Source organism: Ostrea edulis, chromosome 9 (genome assembly GCF_947568905.1).
Source record: "Ostrea edulis chromosome 9, xbOstEdul1.1, whole genome shotgun sequence".
NCBI lineage: Eukaryota > Metazoa > Mollusca > Bivalvia > Ostreida > Ostreidae > Ostrea > Ostrea edulis.
Window position 1 is genome coordinate 41,058,250 of NC_079172.1, and position 25,587 is coordinate 41,083,836.

Consider the following 25,587-nt stretch of genomic DNA (forward strand, 5'->3'; position numbering starts at 1 on the left):
ATATTTGTACACAGGGTCATACCTTTGCTTAAGCTGCAAAAAAATTACCCATCAAATTTCTTATTTTATTTCATTAAGTGGTCAGTCTATTAGTAAGTAAAATATATGAAAAAAATTATACACCATAATGGGGTTCAATATGAAACTAGCAAAAAATTCCTAACCCCACCCCCTTTTAACAAACTACACATTTTCGTAAGAAAAAGGGTTATTAAAAGATGTTGTAAACAATCCATCAAAAACAGCTTGCTGAAATTCGAAGATTCTTTGTAATACCTTTTTTAAATTAATAAATATAATACAGAAAGTATGTATTTCAAATTTTAGCTTATATTTTGTTGTAGTTCTCGTTGTTGACCTTTGTGCACTTACACTCAGAATATAGATTTATCATACGTCATCATATTTGATGATTAATATCAAGAGTTTTCCCAAATAAAAATCCCCACAAAAAATTGAAATACAATTTATATTTGTTAAAACAAATGTCTCCATTACATCCCAACCCCTTTAATATACTGCATGGTATGGAGGAGAAAGAATGAGCAGGAACATAGACGTCATGAATTGCACTCGGTGCATTGAGAAGAAAGATTCAGCCAGCAGAGATAAACTACTGACCTTTTTATAACTTAGAATGTTTAAGCATTCCCAAATTACCTCTTTGAAAATTCAACATGACAATAAGAAGGTTTCTATAAGCTATTTCAGGGGCGGATCAGGAATTGAAGTTGGGAGAGGGGGGGGGTGCAACTGTATGAGGCAGGGGTCTGGGGGCCGCCTTGAAGGGGGGGGGGGGCGATTCCTCAGAAACTCCTGGATTTTACAGATTTTTTAGGGCTTAAAATATGTCTCCTATGTAGTCATTTTTATTATTTTCTGTCATTTTTAATAAGGTGAAATTAATAAAATAACGCAAATTTTAAGGGTTTTTGAAAAAAGTAGCAGTTCTCCCACTGAAAGTAATTCAATAAATCAAAAGATTTTGTCAGACATTTATTTCTCTGAGAGTGGAGGAAATTATGGCTTCTTTTATCGTATATATTTTTCTAAACAAGAGACCACGATTTACTTTAAACTTGAAAATTTTAGGGGGGCTCGCGCCGGTTGCCCCCGTCCCCCCACCCCTTATATCCGCCAATGCATTTATGTATGTGCTCTTGCGATTGACCTTTTTGCACTCGCAATGATTGCATTAATATTTAGTTATTTTTCATACATTTTTTTTATAATAACCAGACACGATTACCTATTATAAGAAATTGATATGATTATACAGCATAGTGCATCAAATATGTTTAAATAACAACTTTATATTTAATATCAATGGAAAGATTTCCACCCAATCGACCCATGGATTGATTGATTGTATCTTGTTTAACGTATCTCTCGAGAATTTTTTACTCATATGGAGATGTTACCAAGACCGGTGAACGGCTTTAAATTTAGGCCTTTGCTCGGCGCTTACGGCCATTGAGCAGTGAGGGTTCTTTAGCGTGCCACATCTACTGTGACACTGGGCATCCGTTTTGAAGGTCATCTCCGAGGACCAGTGACATTCACACCTGATGCTGAGCGTTTGGCAATGGAACTGTCACTACCTGTTTCAACAACTCAGGTCTGTCGCGGCCGGGATTCGAACCCTGGCCTTCCGCATGCGGGGCGAACGCTCTAACCTCTAGACCACCACCGCGGCTCGACCCATTGATCTCAAGGCTCATATCAGCTATCTTGCTCTCACAAATATATATGTCTCTTCATAAGTTTATGAGTCCTACTTGTAGTCTCACACTGAAACAAAAACTCGCTTGGATAACTTAGAATGCATGCATATTGCATTCACAGTATATATGCACTGAGTGTGTGTAAGGGGGGTGGGGTGGGGTGGGGGTGGGGTAGAAAATGAGAAATTCAAACACATTGATTAAAGTTATAAAATTGGTATTTTATTTTCATTTAGAAATGTTTACTGATTTTGATATATCAAAAACTTAGAATAATCAACAATGACACCTCCTCTATATTTATACAATATTATTGTCTTTAAAAAAGACATGTAATACATGAGTACATGTACTTGTTTTCCATTAAATTCACACTTTAGTATGTTGCACAATATATCCATTGCTCTGGGCTCACAAATACATTATTGATTCTATCCAAGTCCCACATTTTGCAGAAGTTCTTGAATTTTCTCTGTAACCTGTAAAGTTGTGGGGTCCAGGGGATATGACATCAATGTAAATGAAGTACCTGTTATAAAAAATATATTCTGTATATTCAAATATTGAAAAAAAGATGAATATCTAATATACTAAGAGTTTTCTTTATAAATGTCTGGTGTTAAAATGAAAAATTCTATCTTACTAAGATAGAAAATATTGTACCTTTCTTGCTGATTTTCATGGCAAATTGCTGTTGAAGTTGTTGGCTGGAAGCCCATTTCAACTTGCACTGGTCCTTAGGATGATGCTTAGAAAAAAATCATCATAATTAATATTTGCACAGTCAGTATTAATCATTAATTATACTGTGTTAGACAATGTCAATTTTGAAATTGTGTGTCTCAATGCATGTTTAGTGAACTTTAAAATGCTGATATATTGAAAATTACACATGATTGTCTGAAATCAGTATTACATATGTAACACTACATGTATGTTAAATGTGTGCAGTGCAGCAATGTGAACTCTTGCAGTAGTAGTACATCTGCATGATTGTTATTTATTTCATATTGTTATAGTTACCTTCTATTTAAACTGTGCATACCCTCCCACCCCCGGGTCCTTGATGAGGTGAATAAACATCATAATTATCATATTACAATATGAGATGACAGATATGTTTTCATAAACTGCCAGTTCATTCTAATAATATCAAAACAAGTCAACTCTAGATTTATCAGACCTGTCTCCTTTACGGAGTGTGGGTCAAGAGAAGGACATACATATCTTATTTTCATACAATACATTTATTTGCCTATGAGGGGGGCTTGTGATTTTACAAATATTTTAAATAAAGTTTTGTAGACCTACATGCTTGCATGAAACATGAAACCCCAGATTTGAAATATCTCTTAGGTCAATGAAATTTCAAGATACTATAAGTACTATCATTTATACCAAATAGAATTTTAGTGCAACACCCCCCCCCCCTCAAACTTGTGAGAGCCCTATTTTTTTTCCAAATCTGGCATATACATGACATCCATTTGCAATTACATGCACATGTAGGAGTTATATTTTGGGCACATATGGAATACATAAATGCACAAAAAATGAAACCGCTCCAAATTGTGCGTTTATAGATGTTATTATAAAATCGCATTGTGAAATAGCAGAGGAAAAGTGGGTTGAATACAAATTCAATTTGCCATTTTTTTCACTTACCAAATGAAATTATGATTTCGTTGTCCATGTTGAATGCATCCATCGAATTCCTCTTCTCAGAAGAAACTTTGTTTAAACTCTCAATGACTACATAAACAGTATTGAAACTCGCAGCACTCGGACATCACGATCACGCTACATCAACAACTTTGTTTACGTAGCGCAGCTATGCATGGTGGTGAATTTCGTGAAGTAAAAAGTGTCATTCTGCAGGGACGAAACATTTAGTCCACTATTATTACATTGACGTATTCCTAATCTAAACTATGGCCAAATTTCTATGATATCTTTCGTCGAGACGACCCTCTCAATCATCGATTCAGTCACAGCAACAACTTGTACTTTCGGAACCCCTTTTTGTTTTTCAACTACTCTATGGCGATGTACGGAATTCCGAAAAATAATTTCACGTGAAAATACACGATTTTTACTGATCACGTGGTTGCTATCGGTCTCTACCTTAACTGATTTGTCAGGTGGCCAGCAACAAAAAGCAAACGAAAGCAACTACATAGTTCTTAATAAATATAGGATATTTACACTTGAACTCTCATGACATGGGGGTGGTAGCAGACATAATCCGAACTACAGATCATGGAGGTGGTAGCAGACATCATCTGAACTACCAATCATGAAGGCGGTAGCAGACATAATCTGAACTACAAATCACGGGGGTGGTAGCAGACATAATCTGAACTACAAACCCTGGGGGTGGTAGCAGACATCATCTGAACTACGATGAAAAAGGGGGTTGGAATTTAGACAAAAATTGCACTACTAACGGGCTGGGATAGTATGCTAATACTGATATAACTAATGACTAGACTACCTGTAAATCCCTAAATATGTGTTCAAGGAATTTTCTTCAATGAAGTGTGACAGGAACTGAACCCAAACGGATGGAACGTTTGACAGCATCAGACTTCCATCTACCCATATTCTGAATAGCATTTTCAGAAAACCCCAGCTTAGAGGCATGAGTAGCAGCTCCAATCCTAAAGCTGTGACCCTTATATTGGTTTGGATCGAGCCCAATGAATCTTATAACTTGATTCAACTTTTGTGCTACAAAGGAATAAGACACAGGACAACCATCTAAAAACTGGAAAAGAGGTCCACCGGAATGACGATAGTTTCAGGTAGTTGAATAAAGCATGTACTGGGCATGCATTAGTATTGACTGATGCTTCTAGGGTAATAATCTGTGGTTACCCACACTTAATCGTTTTGAAATTTCGGAGGACTAATTGCACCTGCTTCAGCTTGCCATTTACTGCCTCAAAATGCACATCTGATCTTTGAATGACTCTGACTGACTGTGTTTTTGATGTAACAACTAATTCCCCCAATCTGAAGAACCCATGGAATGCAACCAGAAATAAAGCCTTTAGTAATAATGATTGGGCCTGATTAGGAACTGTATGACTCAATGCATTTATTATGCTTTTTAAAATTTCACCAGTAATTGGTAGACGAGTGTCTACTGTTGGACCTAATTTGTAACAGCCTCTTAGCATCTTTTGCGCCAAGAAACACTGAGCTGGATTTGGCAATCCTAAAATTTCATGGATGTATGTCAAAGCTGAAATGTATGATGCTATTGAGCTTGGTGAATATCCGGTTTTAAATAAATGACCCATAAAACTACACAGTGTAATGGAAGGTATAGGTAATGATATGGAATTGGCCCAGGTAAGGAGAAGCTGCCATGAGTGTTGGTATGCTTTCCTTGTTGATGGGGCCAATGAAGCTTGTAGAAGTCTATGTGCTGAGTTTGTTAAATGTAAAGCAATTCCGCTGGAAAATTTTTGTTTGTTGTCTGTGTAAATGTGGTGTTTCCCGAAAGGCGTCCTGAAATTTAAAACGGGATAATCTGTCAGCTGTAACATTCAATTTCCCAGGTATGTGCTTTGATCTAAAATGGATATTGAACCGTAATGACACTAAAACGAGTCTACGAAGCAATCTCATTAAGGAATTATCCCTACAGGATTTCTTGTTGATGACCTCTACCACAGCCATATTGTCTGATAGGAACAAAACCTTTTTATTTTGAAATTGGCTTGACCACACTTCTAAAGCAAGGACAATTGTAAACAATTCTTTTACACAAATAGTATAATCCTCCAATTCAATTGGTCATTCACATACAAACCACTGTGCACCTAAAACAGCTGAAAATACAAAAGCACCAGAAGCATCCATGTATAAGCTGAGATGGTCTGATGTTACCCAAACATTGTCCAAAAATACTGACTTTCCATTAAAGTGGTCAATAAACTTAGCCCAGGTGTCTAAATCGGCCCTAGCATCCTTATTCAATCTAATGTAGAATTTTGGATTTGTTACGCCGCATGTCAAATTTATCAAACGACGAAGAAATGTACGACCTGGTACCACAACAGAGCAAGCAAAATTTAGAAGACCGATGATAGATTGCATGTCTCTCAATGTGACCTTTTTGCACCTTTTAATTCAGTTCAGCTTGTCGCTTATTTTTTGGATTTTATCTAACGGGAGCCGACACTCCATTTTTGTGGAATCTACTTCTATTCGATAAATGACAATGTTGGTTGTAGGTGCCCGAGTTTTCTCCATCTTGATCGGTACACCAATCGACTTGCACAGAAATAAAAAAAAACAAAAAAAAAAAAACTGGCAAGATCATTCCTACAACTAAGCGAATTTTGGGGCCCCACAAAGAAAAAATCATCCAAAATATGCGATATCCCAGAGACATGAAAAACATGTTCCATTGCCCATTGCAGAGCTGTACTAAAAGATTAAAAAAAATTACAGCTACTACTCGCCCCCATAGGTAGACATTTGTCGTAATAGAACTGACCCTCCCAAGTAAACCCCAACAAATAATAATCAGATGGGTGGATTGGGATAATGCGAAATGTATCTTCAATATCTGTCTTTGCCATTAAGCAACCGTGCCCAAATTTTTGAACTAAATGAACTACTTGATCTATAGAATCATACTGCACTACCGAATTTTCTTTTGGTATGTTAGCATTGACTGATTGGTTTTTTGGGAAAGAAAGATCATGAATTACCCAAAATTTTCTGGTATTGCTTTTTGGGACCAATCCCAATGGGGATACAACAAAATTTTCAAATGGTTTGTGTGAGAATGGGCCAGCAATACGTCCTTTGCTTAAACCCACTTGTATATAATGTTTAATAATTTCTGGGTGTTCCAAAGTGGATTTATGGTTTTGGGGGTACACATGGTGAAGGGGCAGATATACACCCTAATCTAAAACCATCAGTAAAGCCATTTATGAGGTAAGAAGCAAGGTTACCATCATATTTAGCTAGAAAGCTACTTAAACTTTTTGGGTTGACTGGAGAAGGAAGCTGATTGGGTGCTTGATGAGGACTTAGCGGTTGAATTTGTTGGTTGTTTTTGTTTTCTAACCCTGCAGTTAACCCTTGCATGGGAACCGGAGCATGCTTGGTATTTGTGAGTATAAGGGCAGGGGTTGTGGATACATTGGTTCCCATTGTTGAATGCGTAGCAGAATTTGATAGGCTTATTGCCTGTGCTTGAACGAAAGGGCTGCTGTAACTGATAATGAATGGAGGCAGCTTTGATTCGTAATTCCTCGACCGGTTTTTGCCATGGCAAGTCAGTGGACTGTTTCAACAAACGAAAGTTTTCATCATATAAACTCCACGCCTTATCTCCTAAAAGTTTACTCAATTCCCTTATGTAGTAACAATATTTTAAGAGGTGGGGGGCTTGGTCTGGGAACTTTTCTATGTAAATCCCCATGAAAATAAAAAAGGCGTCAGTCCACTGTTGAATAGACAGTGGCGTGCGGATATGTTAAGGCATGTCATGTTTCATTTATGCACGTAAACTGCATATTTTTTAAAATCTGTCTTACACACAGAGAGAGAGGGAGCTACTAACTCTTAAAAACTATTTTGGTTTGTTCACATGAGAACATTTTGTATCATAACAACATGACAAACATGCGCTTCCGTATGACGTCATTGCATGACTGTTATAAATAGATCATGGAGGTACCTTAATAGAAAATGTAAAAGTAGCACATTATCGCAAGATTTAAATATTGGTCTAACTGGCGATAATGACGGTAAAATATCCATAGTATATCAGAATTACTGATAGAATCCTACCACTTTCAATAAGAAATAATTTTTGAACATTTAAACACGAAACCATCTAGCCCATGTTTTACATTTTGCACTGATGCTATGCAGTTTTCTTTAAAAGTTTTCTTAACAGACAATTCTATCAGTAATTGCCGTGTACATTAGTTTATGACCTTTCACACGGTGTATAAAATGTTTCTAAAAGTATGCGGCCTAATGTGCTACTTTTGCAGTTTTATTTCAGTGTGTGACAGAGGAAAATCGGATCGACATGCTAAATGGAATGTTTTCTCCGTTAAACAAAATTGTCAATGAATGATATCAACATACCTTCTTAATATCAATAAATTCTCAGCGTTTCACATATATATTCCATATATCCCATGTCATATGTTTCAAATACTCCACATTTTGTCGATATTTGCATGGCACACATAAACAAATTCCTTGCATGTGTCAACGTCACTCGATGTATAGTCATGACGTCATCAGCTTACTTTCATATCGATCAGACAGAAATTACACAACAGCAGTATAGCATTTCGAATTTCGTTGGATCTTAGTAGCTGCATGGTTTATGTTATGCATAAATAAAACTTAAATAAAAAATAAAATCGGAATTTAATATATACTTAGTGATATACTTATTTCAATTATGACGTCACATTGTTTCGCGGATTTTATCCCAGTAAAATTTCATAACCTGCCTTAAGATACCCGTGCGCCTTTGGTTTTGATTGTCCCTGCTGTACTGTCACAGACCCGGTTGTGATACTCAAGGATATAGGTTCCTCTCGACGCTGCAACAACAAACTTAAATCTATAAATTGATTTGCCCAGACCTTAGCTTTTAAGCGTTGGGATGTTGCAGCACCGAGAGGAAACCCATCGGACAAAGAAATTACATTTTTAACTTGTGCTGTTGCTGGCTCACCTGCGTCTTGATTCAATAACGCATTAACCAATTTAGCCACAGATGCTGTTGAATCTGAAGATTGTTGTGACTCTGTTGGTGGGGACAGGCATGCAGGATTCTTAGTTGCAGTGTTATTTACTCTTTGTTGAGTGGCAACATCCAATGGAGACACTTCCTGATCGTCAACATTGGTATTGTTTATGTCACACACGGATAAATTAGTATGATCCACACTGTAGCTGCTACCCTGAGTCATAGAGCTGTTGCTCGAGTTCTGTGTTTGTCTTAGGATGGCGGCAGCTAATAAATCATAGTCGATTTGTTCAACAGGTTCGGCATTCGTCGCCGATGCCCCCGTAGATTTCTTTCTCTTTGAAACGGGTTTTTGCGTGTTGACTGACGCCCGCTTATGCCTGGTTTTCTCTGAAAATTATATAAATTTTGTTATAACTCTATAGAGCTATTCAATATAAGATGTCCTGCTTCGCTAGCTTAAAATGAACTTGTATGGCAAGTGGATTAGAACTGATCCCAGCTCAAAATACCCTTTTAAAATTATAGCCATGTGAATTATCGTACACCTTATAAGATGTGAATTCCTGTATTACATAGAAGCAGGCTAACTGCAAACTTAGAATTCCGTACAAGGCTACATACTTAGAAGGCTTGTATCAGAATATAAACTTAGAAATCTTATAACTTTGTACAACCCAAAGGTATGTATCAGAATAAGAACATTGAAATCTTAAAAATCTGTATATGTGTGGATTCCTGTATTACAGATCAAACTTACAAGCAGACTAAAATCCTGCTAACTTAGAATTCATAAAATTCTGTACATGCCCAAATACTTAGAAGTAGGCTTGAAACAGAATACAGACTTAGAAATCTTACAAACCCTGTACATTAATGTACAAGTGAAAGTAGACTTGCAGTACTCAGAGATTTAGAAGCAAATTCTGTACAGACTAAAATTCTTAAAACGCCTGTATCAGAGTAAGAGTACCTAGAAACTTTAAAGCTGAGCACATGACAAACATATTTGTATATTCAACAACATTAGATTCAGACCTGAACGAAATAGAATATAGGCCTGAAATTCGTTACAAATGCCATTCTTAACTACTATAAGTGATAACTGGCCTTGAATTTCTGTACTCTGTTATGCACTGCATATTTTATGCTCCTGGGGTATTTCACCATAGGTGCTGGGGAATCTTCACTCGTAACTTCTTGTAAATGAACACCATCGCGCCCCAGGTACGACAAGTTGTCCCCAAACCCTCTGTACTTCCAGAAGTGGACCTGATCGTGATTGGCAGTTAGCTGATCTAAGTGTTTGTTGATCTGCAGTACTTCGGTATTGTAGCCCAATGGAGATTTCCATGGGTCCCGCCGTAGTAGCTGCCCGATAATCACATTTTTAACTCCCAAAACATGTATCAGATAGTTTGTGTATGACCAAATATCTTGAGCTATCACATTAGCTGGACGAGTAGCAGCGTCATTACCCCCGATCTCCAGGAAACACAATGATGGGACTATCGGAAACGTGCACAATCTCGGCGAGTTAACCAGACCACATACCGACAAGCCGCCTTGATCTCGAAAACACACCTTAATACGACCTTCGTTCAGACACAAGTTTTTATACACAGGATTTTGCAGTATAAATCGTTCCAAACGTTTTACATAGGAATGTCCGATGATGCCCACAACAACAGGATCCGCCATTTTGGGGTAGGCAGTACCTTGGGCGCATGGTCCAATAAATCATTGAATTGCACACTTACGTTTTAGTGGAACCGCATTTGTCAAAGAACAAATCTTCCCGCGTGCATTACTTTTAAGTTAAACTGAAGTTCACGGCCAGAACTTTAACTTTCCCGTCTATTAACTTATAGAACAAACAATCTCTTTGTGTCATAAAAGCGTCCTTCTTCATACAGGGTTAAACAAAAGTGACAATCAGGTGATCATTTATCTGCAATTTCATTGGCTATCAATGAGGCCAAGGACACACGATTTATAAATAGCTCGGTGATAATTCAACAGGTTAAAAATAAACATAAAAACCAAGTTTTAAAAATATAATCAGTTTTAAAATAGATTGTTTGATACAATGATGACATAAAACATATTATTGTACAATAATATTTCAATCTGGGCTATATTTGCATATTTGACATCTGAGATCTGAACATGTTTGAGCCCTCCATCAGGTAAAGCGCCATCCACTTCTTCTCCAGATATCATTGAGCCAATATCAACCAAATTTGGCAAAGAGTATTCCTTGGGTTTTATTTGGCAATATATCTGAAAATAAAACTTAAAACCTTTCTCTCAAGATCGATTGGGTCATAATTAGTCATATCAATATGGAAGCATTAGCAGGAAGTGAAGATTGAATTTTTTGGTCCCCGAAAGAGTAGGGCTACAATACATCATCTAAGGTTTACATAGGGATATGTAGTAATCTGCCATTGACTGCTAGGCTATGCTTAGTCATGTTGGTTCTAATTCGGTTGAGGCATGCTCCTGTGGGGCTAAGGTGGGGTTCATAAAATAAGATCAAAAGTGTTCGGGGCAAAATCTTATAACGAAGAAAAACGGTCATTGTGACTCGGGTGAGAAATGTGGCCCATATGTGTGTATGTATGTGTGTGCGATTGTGATTATGTGTGTAAAAAGTATTTTGCACTATACTTGGATTATTTTCTAGTGCCCGTATACACAAGTATTTATTTCAGTACATAGTATGCCTCTTTATTATCTTTTTAAAAATTGTTCATAAAGACGGAAAGCTTTAGTTGTTTTAAAAAGTTGCCCAAGTTGACCTGAAAACAAACCCTTAATGGTCATACTAAATATCAAAACCGCAATGGAATTGGAGACGAAATAACGGTTTCAATATCCGTAATGCGGAAGAAAAGAATAAAAGAAGGTATTACAAAATACAGATTTTATTCAATTATAGCACATGGATCCGGAAAAAGGCAAAATGCATGTATAAAAAAGTGCGTTGGGTATGTATTATCGCTTCGGTCTAAGAGTCCATATCAATATATAGTAAGTTTGATCACGGTCTGACTGAGAAAGGATAAACGAATATGCAATGTGTAGTCACAATTTCCCTACATATTGAATAATTTGAATGAACCAAAAAGGCAACTTTCAGATTACTTGGTCTCAAAATTTTATTCAAATCACGAACTCCCGAGAAAAAAAGTGCGTTGGGTTTGTATTATCGCTTCGGTCTAAGAGTCCATATCAATATATAATAAGTTTGATCACGGTCTGACTGAGCAAGGATAAACGAATATGCAATGTGCAGTCACAATTTCCCTACATATTGAATAATTTGAGTGAACCAAAAAGGCAACTTTCAGATTACTTGATCTGAAAATTTTATTCAAATCACGAACTCCCGAGAAAAAAAATCGTCACAACTGTTTTAACGAAATCATTGTTCGATAAATATTGCAGGGGAAACATTTTTCTGAAAGATGGACAGTCATCCGGGCTTTGGAGTTGCAGATTACTGTATTTTTGGAGCCTCGGTGATCATTTCTTTGGGAATCGGAATCTTTTATGCATTTTCCGGTGGAAGACAGCGCACGGCTGCCGAGTATTTGGTCGGCAACCGTCAAATGAAGATGCTGCCTCTTACTCTGTCCCTGGTGGTGTCTTTCGAGTCCTCCATCATGATGCTTGGGCTTCCCGCGGAGACATATGTCTATGGACTTCAGTACATATGGTACAATGTGGAAGTCATGGCCGGTCTTTTTATTGGCGTTTTAATTGTGGTGCCTTTGATTTATCCCTTAAAGCTAACCAGCGTGTATGAGGTAGGTATTAGGATTCAATGAGATCAACAAGTGGCGGATCTATAATGGGGTTACGGGACTGCAACCCAATTCCCCCTCTGTTGAATTTAATAAAAGCAACAAAAGTTAAGTTGAGAATTTTCGTGAAGGCAATACACTAAGAAACTGGATACGTACATTCAAATACGCAGTAAATGTTGAAATATATCATCAAAATCATGCTACAGTTTTAGACACATTTAATATCCCAGTCAATGGGATGGATGAATATAAAGTTACATGTACCGTAATATTAACAGGTTTGAAGGAGAAACTTTAAATGTACTGTCTGTGTCAATGCATATGCCAGAAGTAATGTAAATCAAACATGGATTATAAAATATTGTGAAGAACGTTATGTAAATTTCAAATCGAATAAATTATATAAAAAATGTATGACTTTTCAAGACTCTACACGACCATTCCTCACTACAAATTAAAGACTAAACATTTTGATATCATAGACAGTTGCTTCTTTAACAAAATTGGAAAAGGGAAATATTCATATCTAGTGATCAGTCATCCAAAGATTTACTTGAACCACCCTGATACTCTGAAGTTGAATTAGATATATGATGAAGTTCCTCATTGACAATACCTTCGTAGTCTTTGGTGATCAGGTGTTCCAACAGTCTGTTAAAAATCCCATGGATAAGAATTGAGCTCTTTTGTTAACTGACCTGTTTTTATATTCTTATGAAGCAAAGTTTATTCAAAAGCCTCTACATGAGAAAAAAAATGATATTTCGACGACGTTTCATTTATTAACAATAATAAGTTTCATTCATATGTCGATTCGATATATCCTTGTGATCTGGAAATAAAAGACACTGCAGAGTCCTCCACATCTTCTTTGTACTTGGATTTTTTATTGAAAATAAATATTAACGAAAAACTACATGTAACAACTCAACTTTGTGACAAACTGGGATTATGTTCAATACTTTGAAATTATGAAGTGATATTTTAATACGCTGTCGATTTCATTAAAATTCCCAACATCATTTCAGATTGATTGTATATTTTTAATGTTTCACTGGAGAATTTTTAATCATATGGAGACGTCATCATTGCCGGTGAAGGGCTGCAAAATTTAGGCCTATGACTGGTACTTACTGTCTTTGAGCAGGGAAGGATCTTTATCATGCCACACCTGCTGTGACATGGGGCCTCTGGTTTTGCAGTTTTACCTGAAGGTCGCCTCTTATGACAAGCAAAATAATGTAAAAATATATATATATATATATATAAATAAAAAAAACAGAACAAAGTGTAAAACATGTACAACAAAAAAGTTGGCTTTCAAAAAGAATTTTAAAAAGATGCACGGCTTGTCATTTATTCAGATGAAAATGTAAAATGAGAGATTATCCGGACATTCATTATACATTTGGAACAAAATAAAGATTCATAATGATATAAAATGTCATTAATATTTATTCCAAAAGAGGGAATGAAGGGATATTTTATTCAGCTGTTGATTACATCTTTAAAACCGAAGGCAATGTTCATGTATGTGCATTACGTGAAACTTCTCATTTCTCCTAAATGAATTAATTAATGTCGACAAAAATCCATCCTTAGACCTTTTCTGAATTTGACGACACGTCAGCTATTGGGACGTCAAATTCATGGAGTCGATCACTGTGGTTCATATCTATTACTCACGGTCAACCTAGAAGGATTTTACAAACACGAACGTTTCGAGATCTATAATTTAGCAGGAAAATCGTTGTTCAGCATCAAATTGGATTCGACTATTGAGAGTGTCAGATATAGAAAAAAAATCGTCCTTCATTTACTGAATGGAATAAGGTACTATTAATTACTAAATGTTATTATATTTTCTTTCCTTCTAGTATATGGAGCTGCGTTTTCAATCAAAATGGGTTCGAATATTCGCGATGATACAAGGGACCCTGTATTACATAAGAATGAAATACAATGTTAATAGTAAATAAAATACAATGTTAAATGTTCAAGGAGTAAGCGTTTTAACAAACAAGTATGGCTCTGACTTTGAAATTTGTTTTGATTTGTGTGAAACGAAACTTAAAAGTTGAATTTCATAAAACTGATTTTCATTTCATATGCAAACTACAAACATTATATGATGTATGTTCCTAATTAACAATACTGGAGTTTACTTTGCAGATATTCTATATGGGCATTGTGCTGTTTGGTCCCGCTACTGCTTTGGAGTCAGGTTTGTAGAAAGCACTGTTGTAGAGGCTATCATTTCCCATAACGTATGACAATAATACAAACGAATAAATTCAAAATACTGTAAACCGGGAAATCCAGTGTGAACCTTGAATTTACGATAAACCGCGAAATTGTCACTTCTTGATATTTTCGTCGACTCAAAAAGGATTACGTTTTGCTTTAGATTCGCTGCAAACAATTTGATTTTGGGAAATAAGTCGATTTGAATTCACTCAGTTTAAACACCGCAATTAGCATGAAAAGGTGAATATAACGAACAGCGATCAATTTCATAATTCCCATAATGAATACCGAATTAAGGGCAAACATGGACCCTGGACATACCAGGTACATGTATCAAGTGCCTAAGAGGAGCGAGCATCCCCTGTCGTTCGGTAACATCCACTACGATCCCTATATTTCGATCAGGTAAATGAAGTAATCCGCAGTCAAAATCAGTGTGTAAAGAGCAGCCTAATAATTGGTATGAAACACGTCATACAGAATTTGACTCAATGACAAGTTGTATTAGCAAACTAGATCGTTATAACGACCATAAAATTTGCGAAATGTGGACTTTAAACAAGACTGTTGAAACCAATGTAACATCAACTTGTTTGTCTCTCAACTGATTCGATATGCAAGAGCTTGTTCTGTGTATGATCAGTTTTTAAATCGAGGTAGGCTACTGACACACTAGTTGATGGTGCAGGACTTTCAACAGTCTAGTTTTAACTAGGAGACTGTGTTTGCCTAACTCTCCATTTTGTATTGCTTATAAGAGTTGTGAGATTGATGACTGTTCGCTATATATCTTCACTTTCATTCTCGATTCTAACGAAAATCGATATTAAAATTATTCCTATATTTAATAGATCTTAAGTGTTTCATAAGACCTAATGTTATTTAAAAAGAAAATTAATTTCAAAGTCAGTAAAACGTAAAAATATAAACGTTGAATAACTTTTCTTTCTATTCCTTTTAAAGTCACAGACTTACCATATTGGGCTTCCGTCCTGGCAGTCGCCTTGGCAGCCATGTTGTACACATCCATTGTGAGATATTTTTAGAACTTTGTTCTTTCAATTTGATGATTACTATCTGTTCAAGGGAACGCAATATCCGTCTTCAAATTTCGTAATCTTTATTTGTTGCTCCGGTCGTAGAATATTTAGAGTCTTGGTGACATTTGGGGTATTGATTTCAGGGCGGAATAAAGGCAGTGATTTGGACGTACGTCTTCCAGACCGTGGTAATGATGACGGGGATAGCGGCCATTTTAATTCAGGTAAATACAGACCAGTTTAATGAGGTCATAGTTTCATTTGAAAATTTGATAAACAATGGTTTTCAAACCTGTAGAAAACAATTTCAAGAATGAGATAGTTTGATGCTTTTCGTGATGTTTTCCAAATCTTTAAAAAGTTTATAACTTGTTTAATTGAAATATCATTTTAGGGAACCATCTCTGCTGGAGGTGTAGGAAATGTGTTCAATATCAACAAAGCTACAAAAAGACTAGATATAATAGAGTATGTGATGGTATTTCAATGCACTCTCATGAGCATATAATTAATGCTTCTAACGCGTGATGTAAATATTGATAATTTAGAACTATATGTAAAAAGAAAAGTGCAAACACTCTAAAGCTAAATTCATAAAAATAGAATAGCAAAGGCTGCTCGATGGCCATAAGACAATCTTGTTGTTCCATTGATAAATGACACAGAAAAGTTTATTATACTAGATAATCAACGGATGCATTGTGTTGCAGCTTTAACCCCAATCCGTTTGTCCGACACACGTTCTGGACATTGTTTATTGGGAATTCGATTAAAAACATAAGTCTTGGCTTCAATCAATCCTCTATACAGCGGATATCCTCAACACCCACGAAGAGCAGGGCCAAAAAGTATGTTAACTATAGTGGTACTCAATTCTACGAAAGCCCATTGGGATCAAACTATGGGGGAAAATAACCAGAGATGTGTTATAACGCGACAAAAGACGTACTAACGTGAAGTGAAAATGTGTTATAAGACGAAAATGTTGTATCATGCCTTTCAAAAAGGCGCTATTACACCTTTCAAAAGGCATAATAAAGGAGAATGGAAGGCGTTATAACGAAAACAAAAGACATAATTACGCAAATATTCGTTATTACGCCTTTCAAAATGGCGTTTTAACGCGGATTGAAAGATGTTTTAACGCTAAAAGGCTTAATTGCGAGGGGAAAAGCGTTATCATGCCTGTCGCTAAAAGGCATTAATACCCCTTTATAAAACGAATGGCGTAATAACGCCTTTTGTAAAGATGTAATAACACTCTTTGAAAAGGCGTAATTACGTCTTTTTTGCATTGACACGCCTTTGAATCTGCGTTATTACGTCTTCCCGAAAGGTGTAATAACGCCTTAGTTTGCGTTATTACGCCTTTCTGTTTATTTTTGTTCGATTATGGCTTGATTCTAATAGGCTTTCGTGCAATTCCGGGGATACATACTTAATGTACATAATATAATGTTTTTGCTCTTTTGTATCTACTTGTTTTCCGAGACAGTTTTTGCAAATGTCAATTGTATCATGAAACAAGCACCATTTCCATGAAAAATATGGCATGTCAAACGTTGCAATATTTAATCTTTTTCATTTGTATTGTATAATTTTCCATTTGTGTTCTATATTTTCCATTTGCATTGTATATTTTTCCATGTGTATTCTATATTTTCCATTTGTATTGTATAATTTTCCATTTGCATTCTATATTTTCCATCTGCATTGCATAAATTTTCATTTGTATTGTATAATTTCCATTTGTATTGTATAATTTTTCATTTGTATTCTATATTTTCCATTTGTATTGTATAATTTTTCATTTGTATTGTATCCCAGGGATTGTTTACTTTGATTCGTTACGAAGGATTTCATTAGTTAACGTTGCTTTGAGAATTGTTTACTGATGTAGACGTACTTAGCGCACAGGACCGTAGCAATGAGGGTTCTTTAACGTGCCAACACCTGCCGCAACACAGGATATCTATTTTTAAGGTCATGTCGGAAAGACCTGTGATTTTCACTTTTAAATGCCGAGCGTTTGGCAAAGGAGCAATCACTACCTATGTTTATGTCTTAGGTTTGATGCGGCAATGGCAGGAGCTAGCAATGGTGAATCCATCCCCCCACATGATTTTTTTTTTTATAGAACTGTCCAGAAAAGCATGAACATTTTATTTAGTCAGAATTCAGTAGATTCAGGGGACTTGGACCTTGGGTCCCCACCAATTGTTAACATCGAGTATGGTTTGTTACAACTATTCATTGGAATAAGCTTGAGTTACCGTTTATCGAATTTGGTAATGCACGAGATGTTGAAGAGGTCAAGTTCAAGAGCCACGTTTCAAAGGAATGTACCGTATTTTGCTAATTGCAATGGCGTGACCCGCCCCTCCCATTAATTGCTTTTATGCGTCTATTTTGACCAGAACATTCAAACTAGTCACTGGCTGATCTAAATAATTCTGAACGAAAGGATGCAGTAAACTGCTGGATGTCTGGGGACTGTCTTAAGACCCCTAGTGAGTCCAGGGCAAAGTCTTGGTGGTGGTGGGGTGGGGTGCAGGGGGAGGGCGAAGTCCCCTGCAAAAAGTGCGTTCTGACAAAATAAAACGTACAGTCATGCTTTTTTCGACATTTCTATACAAAATAAACAAAATATCATATTTGTGAAGGGAAGGGGGTCGCCCGGCACAAGATTCCTCATTGCTAGCTACATACATGTATGTTCAACTAGTCCTATATGGAACCGGTCGCGGTAGTTCAGTGATATACCCTTTGGCACGTAACCGTGAGGTCGCATGCTCGAGTTCTAGTCGTGTCATGGCTACATCAAACCGTAGACGTAAATATAGCTAATGCTTCGCCAAACGCATGGCTATTCAAAAGTGAGAATCACCGATAATGTGACCTTAAAAGCAGACACCCCGTGTTGCGACTGACGTTGGCACGTTAAAGAACCCCCACTGCTACGCCACTGTGCGCTGAGCATAGTAGGTCTATTTGCAGCCTACAGCTGGTGACGGCTAAATATAAGTGGGACTTAAACTAATGAAATCCTTCGTAACAAATCAAAACAAACAATCCCTCGTATACAATACAAATGAAAAATTTTGCAATGCAAATGGAAATTATACAATGCAAACGAAAAAATTATATAATACAAATGGAAAATATAGAATACAAATGGTAAATTATACAATATGAATAGAAAATATAGAATACAAATAAAAAAAAAATGACAATGCAAATGGAAATTATACAAAGCAAATGCAAACTTATATAATGCAAATGGAAAATATAGAATACAAATGGAAAATTATACAATACAAATGGAAAATTATACAATACAAATGGAAAAGATCAAATATTGCAACGTTGGACATGCCATAGAAAAATGACCGAAATTGGTAATCCCGTATAAGAGGTATATTTTGTAGTTGTCCTTTTTTTTTTTTGCGAAATTTTGCTGATAAGATAAATCCACAAAATTTACAATCGCAAAATATGAGACAAGTTTCTTATGTAAATGATGCAAACATACAATTACAATTTGATGACGTGACTTTAATTCACATTTGAATATCATGAAAGGATCTGCATGTTGAAGATTGTATTTATATTTCTAGAATACTTCTGATAGCCGCTCCAGTGTTTTGCATCACCCTCTCTTTGCCATTATTTGAAGGACTTGTTGCTTATGCATACTATTATACGAAACGCTGCGACCCCCTCACTTCTGGCCAAATCAAGAACCCCAACCAGGTATGCATATGGAACATAGCAAAATACATATCACATACTCCTGTTTCATTATTCTGCTTTGAACACAAATTTTTGCTTTGTTTTTGGAGAGACGAGATGCCTAGGAAAAGTATTAATACCATAGTCACGGTAGTGTAGTAGTTAGAGCACTCACCTCATCACTGGGATACCCAGGTACGACTCTCGACCCTGTGCCGTGTCAAACCTAAGATGTTTAAAACATGTAGTGACGTCGAGTCAAACTGAAGACGAAGACATTTAACACAGGAAGTGACGCCGAATCAAACCGAAGACGAAGACATTTAACACAGGAAGTGACGCCGAGTCAAACCGAAGACGAAGACGTTTAACACAGTAAGTGACGTCGAGTCAAACCGAAGACAAAGATGTTTAAGACATGTAATGACGTCGAGTCAAACCGAAGACGAAGACGTTTGACACAGGAGGTGACGTTCCTTTGCGAAGGGCAAGAAATGTGAATATTACGGATATTTTGGATGTCGCTTTATAATGGAACCTTGATGGGTTTGGCACGATAAAAAAACCTCCACGGCTACTGCCTTCAGAGCCGTACATAGTCAAGATTTGTGGTGTTTCATCCACTCCTGTGGATGTCTGTATATGAGTGAAACATTCTTAGAATGGAATGTAAAGCGATGAATGATCGTATAACAGAGAAACCAACGTTTTGTAAATAACTGTTCACCATGACAGTAGTTCATCAAGAAGAGGCAATATACGAAGTAATATTGTGTAACTATATGGATGAAGTTACCCAAATTGAAATCAATAAGTCCAAAGAATAGACCTTGACATTCAGTTTCATAAATGTTTTTCTTTGATAGATCATTCCTTATATGGTTCTTGAGATCTTCGAAAATCTTCCAGGAATGCCCGGATTGTTCATGGCTTCTTTATTCAGCGCCTCATTAAGGTGATATCATGTTCAAATATAAAGTTACATGTGAATACATACATGTATTTTATAGCCACGTTGATTACATTTCATTTTCACTGAATGCCACGAGAGGAATATATACTCATGACATTTCTTTATGAAGTTTTTGGAAAGACAGATCTTTGTTGAACAATAAGTAAACTAGAGAACATGTCTGAAATATCTCGTTTGCAATATTAGATACAACATTATTGCCTGACTATCGTCTATTGGGTAATTGATTGGACAGATTTTTCTCCAAGAAGTAGTTCGAAACTTTAGCATTCTTTTTAGATGCAATGTTGTTTAACAGGTGTTTCATTTATATGAATAGGAATTTTCACGCTTTTATTTTTGGGGAATTTTCTTCATCCGCCAAATAGTTTACATATCCAAATGCCTAAATTAGATGACATTTCAAAGAAACAGTTCAAACGTTCTTAAAACAACAAATGAAAACTGACCAGAATATTTCTTTCAGTACCCTGTCCTCTGGTTTAAGTAGTTTAGCAGCAATGACCGCTGAGGACGTTGTCAAGCAGATCTTTCCTTCCATCCCTGATTCACGAGTTACTATCTTGTCCAAGCTCTCGGGTAAATTATAATTGATAGATACTAATTTATTTCAGATAAAGTAGTAGACGTTTCTAGTTAATGTTATCTTACGTGTCTATGTATTGTGGACAGTGAATTGAAAGATGACGTACTCGAGGGATGGATGAAAGGGTAATTTTAACAGTGATCACTGTCAGAACTCATATAAAGAATGCAAAAATAAGGGTAGAGCAAAAATGGGCCTTCGGATATAACAGAGGTGGGATCTGGGCGCTTATTCACAAAAATCTTACGACTAAGCTGAAAAAATAATTTTGTCTGATAATCAAATTCCGATTACAAGGCCGTCAGTATGTATTAAAGTTTTATAAACCATGGATGTACTTTACATATTAATCATATTAATAATTTAAAAAATCTACAAGAAATGAAAAATAAGAAAATTACAGTGTTCATAAATTTTGATCTTAGTCGTAAGATATTTTGTGAATAAGGGTCCAGGTGCCTGAATACTGTTTTTACACGTACTTTCAGTTTGCTATAAGATGGAAATAACCAGAACTCTATATCAATGTACTGTGTTATCTTATAGGAAGTACTAGAATTCTGTTTGGAAAGATTTTCTATAACTGTATTGTAATAAAATTATCTAACACTTTATTTACTTTATTGTTTGTTTTAGTTTTTCTCAACGGTTCACTTGCTATTGCCGTCTCATTTATGATAGCAGAAATCAAAGGACCCGTATCTCAGGTATACAATCTGTATTTATTGTTTACATCATATCCCCAGTATCGAATACGTAATTAATATTGGTGTTTACATTCTAGATTTCTTGGCTGTGTTAATGGTAGTTAAACTGATGTTTATATTCTAGATTTCCAGTACAATTCTTGGCTGTTTTAATGGTAGTTTGTCCGGAATGTTTTTGTTTGCAGTATTTGTTCCGTGGTCCACGACGAAGGTAATTTTTTCTCAATATTTCAATTTCAGTACAATGTTATTCTTTAAAAATGTATGTTATTTAAGATTAACAAACCGCCTGTTTGCCCTGTTTCTTTTCAGTCTACATTATGCGGAGGAATAGCAAGCATTGTAGTTACATTTTGGATTTCAATGGGGAAAAATTTCTCGAAAACACTTCGGCGGGAACCGTGGTTGGAAATGCCACCTAATGATAATTGTGTTCACATGGTTGGAAATAACTCGGTCCCGTTCAATATGTTCAACAATTCAACGTCTACGCAGTCCCCTTTTTCAGACCTATCCAGCGTGGCCGCCATTCCTACGGAAGACTATATACCGTGTGTATTTTTATTACATTTCATCTGTAAAATACTGATATTTATCAATTGAATGAAAATTGATATTTTTGCAGTTGTTATTTTCACACTGTGAAAATGACGAAAGTGTTATTTTTACAGTGTGAAAATAACAACCGGGACTAATTGTAGCAATATGTAACCGCGATATACAAGACCGCCTTCAATTTATGTTATCTACAAATAATTTTTCATGTTTTTAATTCAAATACCCCAAAATAGTTCAAGATTCAATAAGGTTGGGGGGTTGCTTGATCCGCTTATGAAAACATAGGCCTAAAATGCATCCTGTCTTGGAAAATGTACCAGATGACTTCAGATCACATCGGTTGACTGTGTGCGTGCATTTTACTGTGTTGGATTTAATTTGCGACAATACTGCATGCTATGGGAAGTTTTAATGTAGTTTAAAACTTTTACAAAAGCAAATACTGCAAATCATATAGCTTTTTCCTGGTACATGACTTTTCTTTCTATCCGAGTGACTCAAGAGTCGATCTTGGGCTGTGAAGTAAACATTATGCCTACATATATATAGCCTACACATACATGTATCTCCACCTTGCATTCAGTATAGTACATAAGAACCAAGATGGCGATTTCTCGCTTCATCGATATCTTTGCGCGGTGCAAGTGATTTCTATTTATCAGTGTTTATACAGGGACAAATAAAAATCCCGAGGAAAAATATAAGGAAATGTAATAAACAGCTGACGTATTTTTATATTCATATGAAGAAGAATTTATTCAAAAACTTCTTTGTGAGAAGAAAAAATCTCTCGCTGTGGCCTTCAATTCGACTTTTAGATATATCGATGACGTTTTGTCTATTAACAATGATAGCTTTCATTCATATGTCGATTTGATATATCCCTGTGAGCTCGAAATGAAGGACACCACAGAGTCGCCCACTTCTGCTTCATACTTTGATATTTTATTGAAAGTAGACATTAACGGCAAACTGACAACTCAACTGTATGACAAACGGGATGATTTCAGCTTCTCCATCGTCAAATTCCCATATTTATGTAGCAATATTCCATTATCACCTGCATATGGTGTTTATATATCTCAACTGATTCGATATGCAAGAGCTTGTTCTGCGTATAGTAAGTTTTTAAATCGAGGTAAGCTACTGACAAACAAGTTGATGGTACAAGGATTTCAACAGTCTCGATTGAAGTCAGCATTTCGCAAATTCTATGGTCATTATAACGATCTACTTCGTCAGTACAACCTCGCATTGGGTCAAATGCTGTCTGACGTGTTTCATACCGATTGTAGGCCGTTCTTTGCACACTGATTTCGACTGCGGATAACTCCGTTTACCTGATCAGGACATAGGGCTCACGGCGGGTGTGACCGGTCAACAGGGGATGCTTACTCCTCTTAGGCACCTGATCCCACCTCTGGTGTGTCCAGGGGTCCGTGTTTGCCCAACTATCTATTTTGTATTGCTTATAGGAGTTATGAGATTGATGACTGTTCGTTATTTTCACCTTACACTAAATGCAATGTTTTTAATGTTGTATATATAGAATTTATTTCACCCGTGAATACAATCCAACCATAAAACCTTGAATATCCTCTATTTATTACATGGGCTGAATATATCGGTTGTGGGTATGAATTGCAACGCTTCATGAAGTGTGTTAATGAAATTCATTTCTTAGATATACGCGGCAAATATTGCATACATAGTTGCTCCTTTTCAAAGTAAGAGTGGAAAAGTTCTGAAATAAAAACTATTTCGGTGAATCTTTTCTTTTTTTGTGTGTGTATATAATTTACATTTTTTGCATAAAGAATGTGTTTTTGTTTCTGTCTCATATTATCATCTGGAACTTATGCTATTTACACAACAATGAGGTGCAATGGTGTTGTATTCTTTTTTATTTATCTAATTAGTTATTTTATATTGTAGAGAAGGACTAGACAAATTATACGCCATCTCCTACATGTGGCTTGCGGCCATAGCGATTGTTATTTGCCTTGCTGTTGGTCTATTAAGTGCTTTGATTCTAGGTATTATTTGCAAATCTTAACCAGATTGTTCACCAAAGAAAATATTTGTTGAGAGAATGTCGGTTTTGTTACTTAGCATCTCCTTTATTAAGTATTACTTGTAATTTCATTTCAGATCATTCGAATGGTCACAAACCGGATGTGCGATTTATGTTACCATTTTTTGACGTTTTCATGTCATTCTTACCAAAATCATTGAGACAAAAACTCTACGCTGGACTACCGTTTGACAAGGTTAACAACTTACTAAACAATTTCATAATTGGTCTTCTACGATAAAGTATTACATGTGAATTTACTGATCTTGCATCGTGTTTGTAAGATAGTATACACTGTATCAGTTTGCACAAAACTATTCACTTTGAATGTCATCTATTTTTAAAAGTTGTAACATTTGAAAACACAACGTGTCCGGAAAACTGTTTCTTAAAGGGATCCAACTGTAAACACACCATTTAATGATTTTTTGGAGCTAAAGTAAAAGAAAAATCTATGTAAAAATTTTGCGTTTAATATTTTGGTTGGTTTTTTTTGTGTGTGTGTCAAGAGATTTGACGCATCTAAAGCTTAGGAGTCCAGCAAAGTAATTTCCAGACTTTGTATAGTGTCAGTAATGTTTTATGTGATGACAAGGTTAAACAGAATCTCGATGTCTACATGATACCACGATACGGAACAAATCAAACTAACGAAAATTTCGACATAAGGTTCAGATATCTCTTTGACATATAATTAGAAAAGTTAATTTGATAATTCCCTTCAATCAATTAGAAGTAGATCTTTCGTTTTAAAAGTGTTTAATATTCGCAAACAAATTGGTCGCTTATTGTATAAGTTAGTCATGATGATTTTGTGCGATGGAGGTCATGTTTTGCATGATTTATTTTTTCTTGAATGGAAACCACAAAATGACATTGAAAATACAGTGCTGTAAGTAGTTTTCTATTTCAGCGGGAGGAACTGCTGAAAGATTATACACAACAACATTTCGTATTTACGAATATGGAGAAAGACATCGGTACAAACGACAAAGACTATCTCTCACCCCTGACCAATAATGCGGATGTGATGTCAGATGTTACTGAAACAAATGAAGAAGTGCAATTAGAACACTTTCTGCAGGAGAAGGCATAGAACTATCAAATTGACATGCCTGGGTTTCTTATGTTCAAGGGACTGGTTCATGATTTTCCCCAAAATCTTTTTTAATTTTAATGATCAAAATCTACTGTCTAATGTGTTTAAAAGATTTAACATAATAATTATGGTTATAAATTATCAAAGAAGCTCATTTTAGAGAGTTTGTTATTTGTTTTCTAAACAAAGATTGCGGCGTGTTATGGTTTACAAAATTTTAAAAAGAAATTGATATCGATATAAGTTTATCATATCTTTCACATTTCAAGCATTTTTAAGGTAAAATA

General features: G+C 35.8%; 5 protein-coding genes and 1 long non-coding RNA gene across 6 annotated transcripts; 2 read left to right on the forward strand and 4 right to left on the reverse strand.

The window, feature by feature from the left end:
* Positions 1-1,924: 1,924 nt before the first annotated feature.
* LOC130050145 (uncharacterized) lies at positions 1,925-3,847 on the reverse strand. The gene is made up of 2 exons (XR_008798560.1): positions 2,388-3,847; positions 1,925-2,253 (listed from the first exon to the last, which is right to left on the reverse strand). It is a non-coding gene; the product is annotated as an uncharacterized LOC130050145 (long non-coding RNA).
* An 8-nt stretch (positions 3,848-3,855) lies between these two features.
* LOC130050528 (uncharacterized) lies at positions 3,856-7,227 on the reverse strand (the record flags this gene model as incomplete). Its single annotated transcript, XM_056150737.1, has 1 exon — positions 3,856-7,227. A coding segment is annotated over one exon (507 nt), but the record flags the coding sequence as incomplete, so codon positions are not given.
* A 973-nt stretch (positions 7,228-8,200) lies between these two features.
* On the reverse strand, positions 8,201-9,476 carry LOC130050529 (uncharacterized). The gene is made up of 2 exons (XM_056150738.1): positions 9,443-9,476; positions 8,201-8,859 (listed from the first exon to the last, which is right to left on the reverse strand). Exons 1-2 carry the CDS (start codon positions 9,474-9,476, stop codon positions 8,201-8,203), a joined length of 693 nt encoding a protein of 230 aa, XP_056006713.1.
* Positions 8,858-10,517, reverse strand: LOC125658662 (uncharacterized). The gene has a single exon (XM_056149215.1). The coding sequence runs from the start codon at positions 10,168-10,170 to the stop codon at positions 9,562-9,564; it is 609 nt and encodes a 202-aa protein (XP_056005190.1). The 5' UTR covers positions 10,171-10,517; the 3' UTR covers positions 8,858-9,561.
* A 1,417-nt stretch (positions 10,518-11,934) lies between these two features.
* On the forward strand, positions 11,935-14,263 carry LOC130050530 (sodium-coupled monocarboxylate transporter 1-like). Its single transcript, XM_056150739.1, has 2 exons — positions 11,935-12,284; positions 14,162-14,263. Exons 1-2 carry the CDS (start codon positions 11,943-11,945, stop codon positions 14,261-14,263), a joined length of 444 nt encoding a protein of 147 aa, XP_056006714.1. The 5' UTR covers positions 11,935-11,942.
* A 202-nt stretch (positions 14,264-14,465) lies between these two features.
* Positions 14,466-25,454, forward strand: LOC130046361 (sodium-dependent multivitamin transporter-like). The gene is made up of 14 exons (XM_056150740.1): positions 14,466-14,508; positions 15,495-15,562; positions 15,715-15,795; positions 15,966-16,039; positions 16,282-16,419; positions 19,189-19,324; positions 20,170-20,258; positions 20,743-20,855; positions 21,499-21,569; positions 21,694-21,780; positions 21,882-22,120; positions 24,063-24,163; positions 24,279-24,397; positions 25,115-25,454. Exons 1-14 carry the CDS (start codon positions 14,466-14,468, stop codon positions 25,295-25,297), a joined length of 1,542 nt encoding a protein of 513 aa, XP_056006715.1. The 3' UTR covers positions 25,298-25,454.
* The last annotated feature ends 133 nt before the right edge of the window (positions 25,455-25,587 follow it).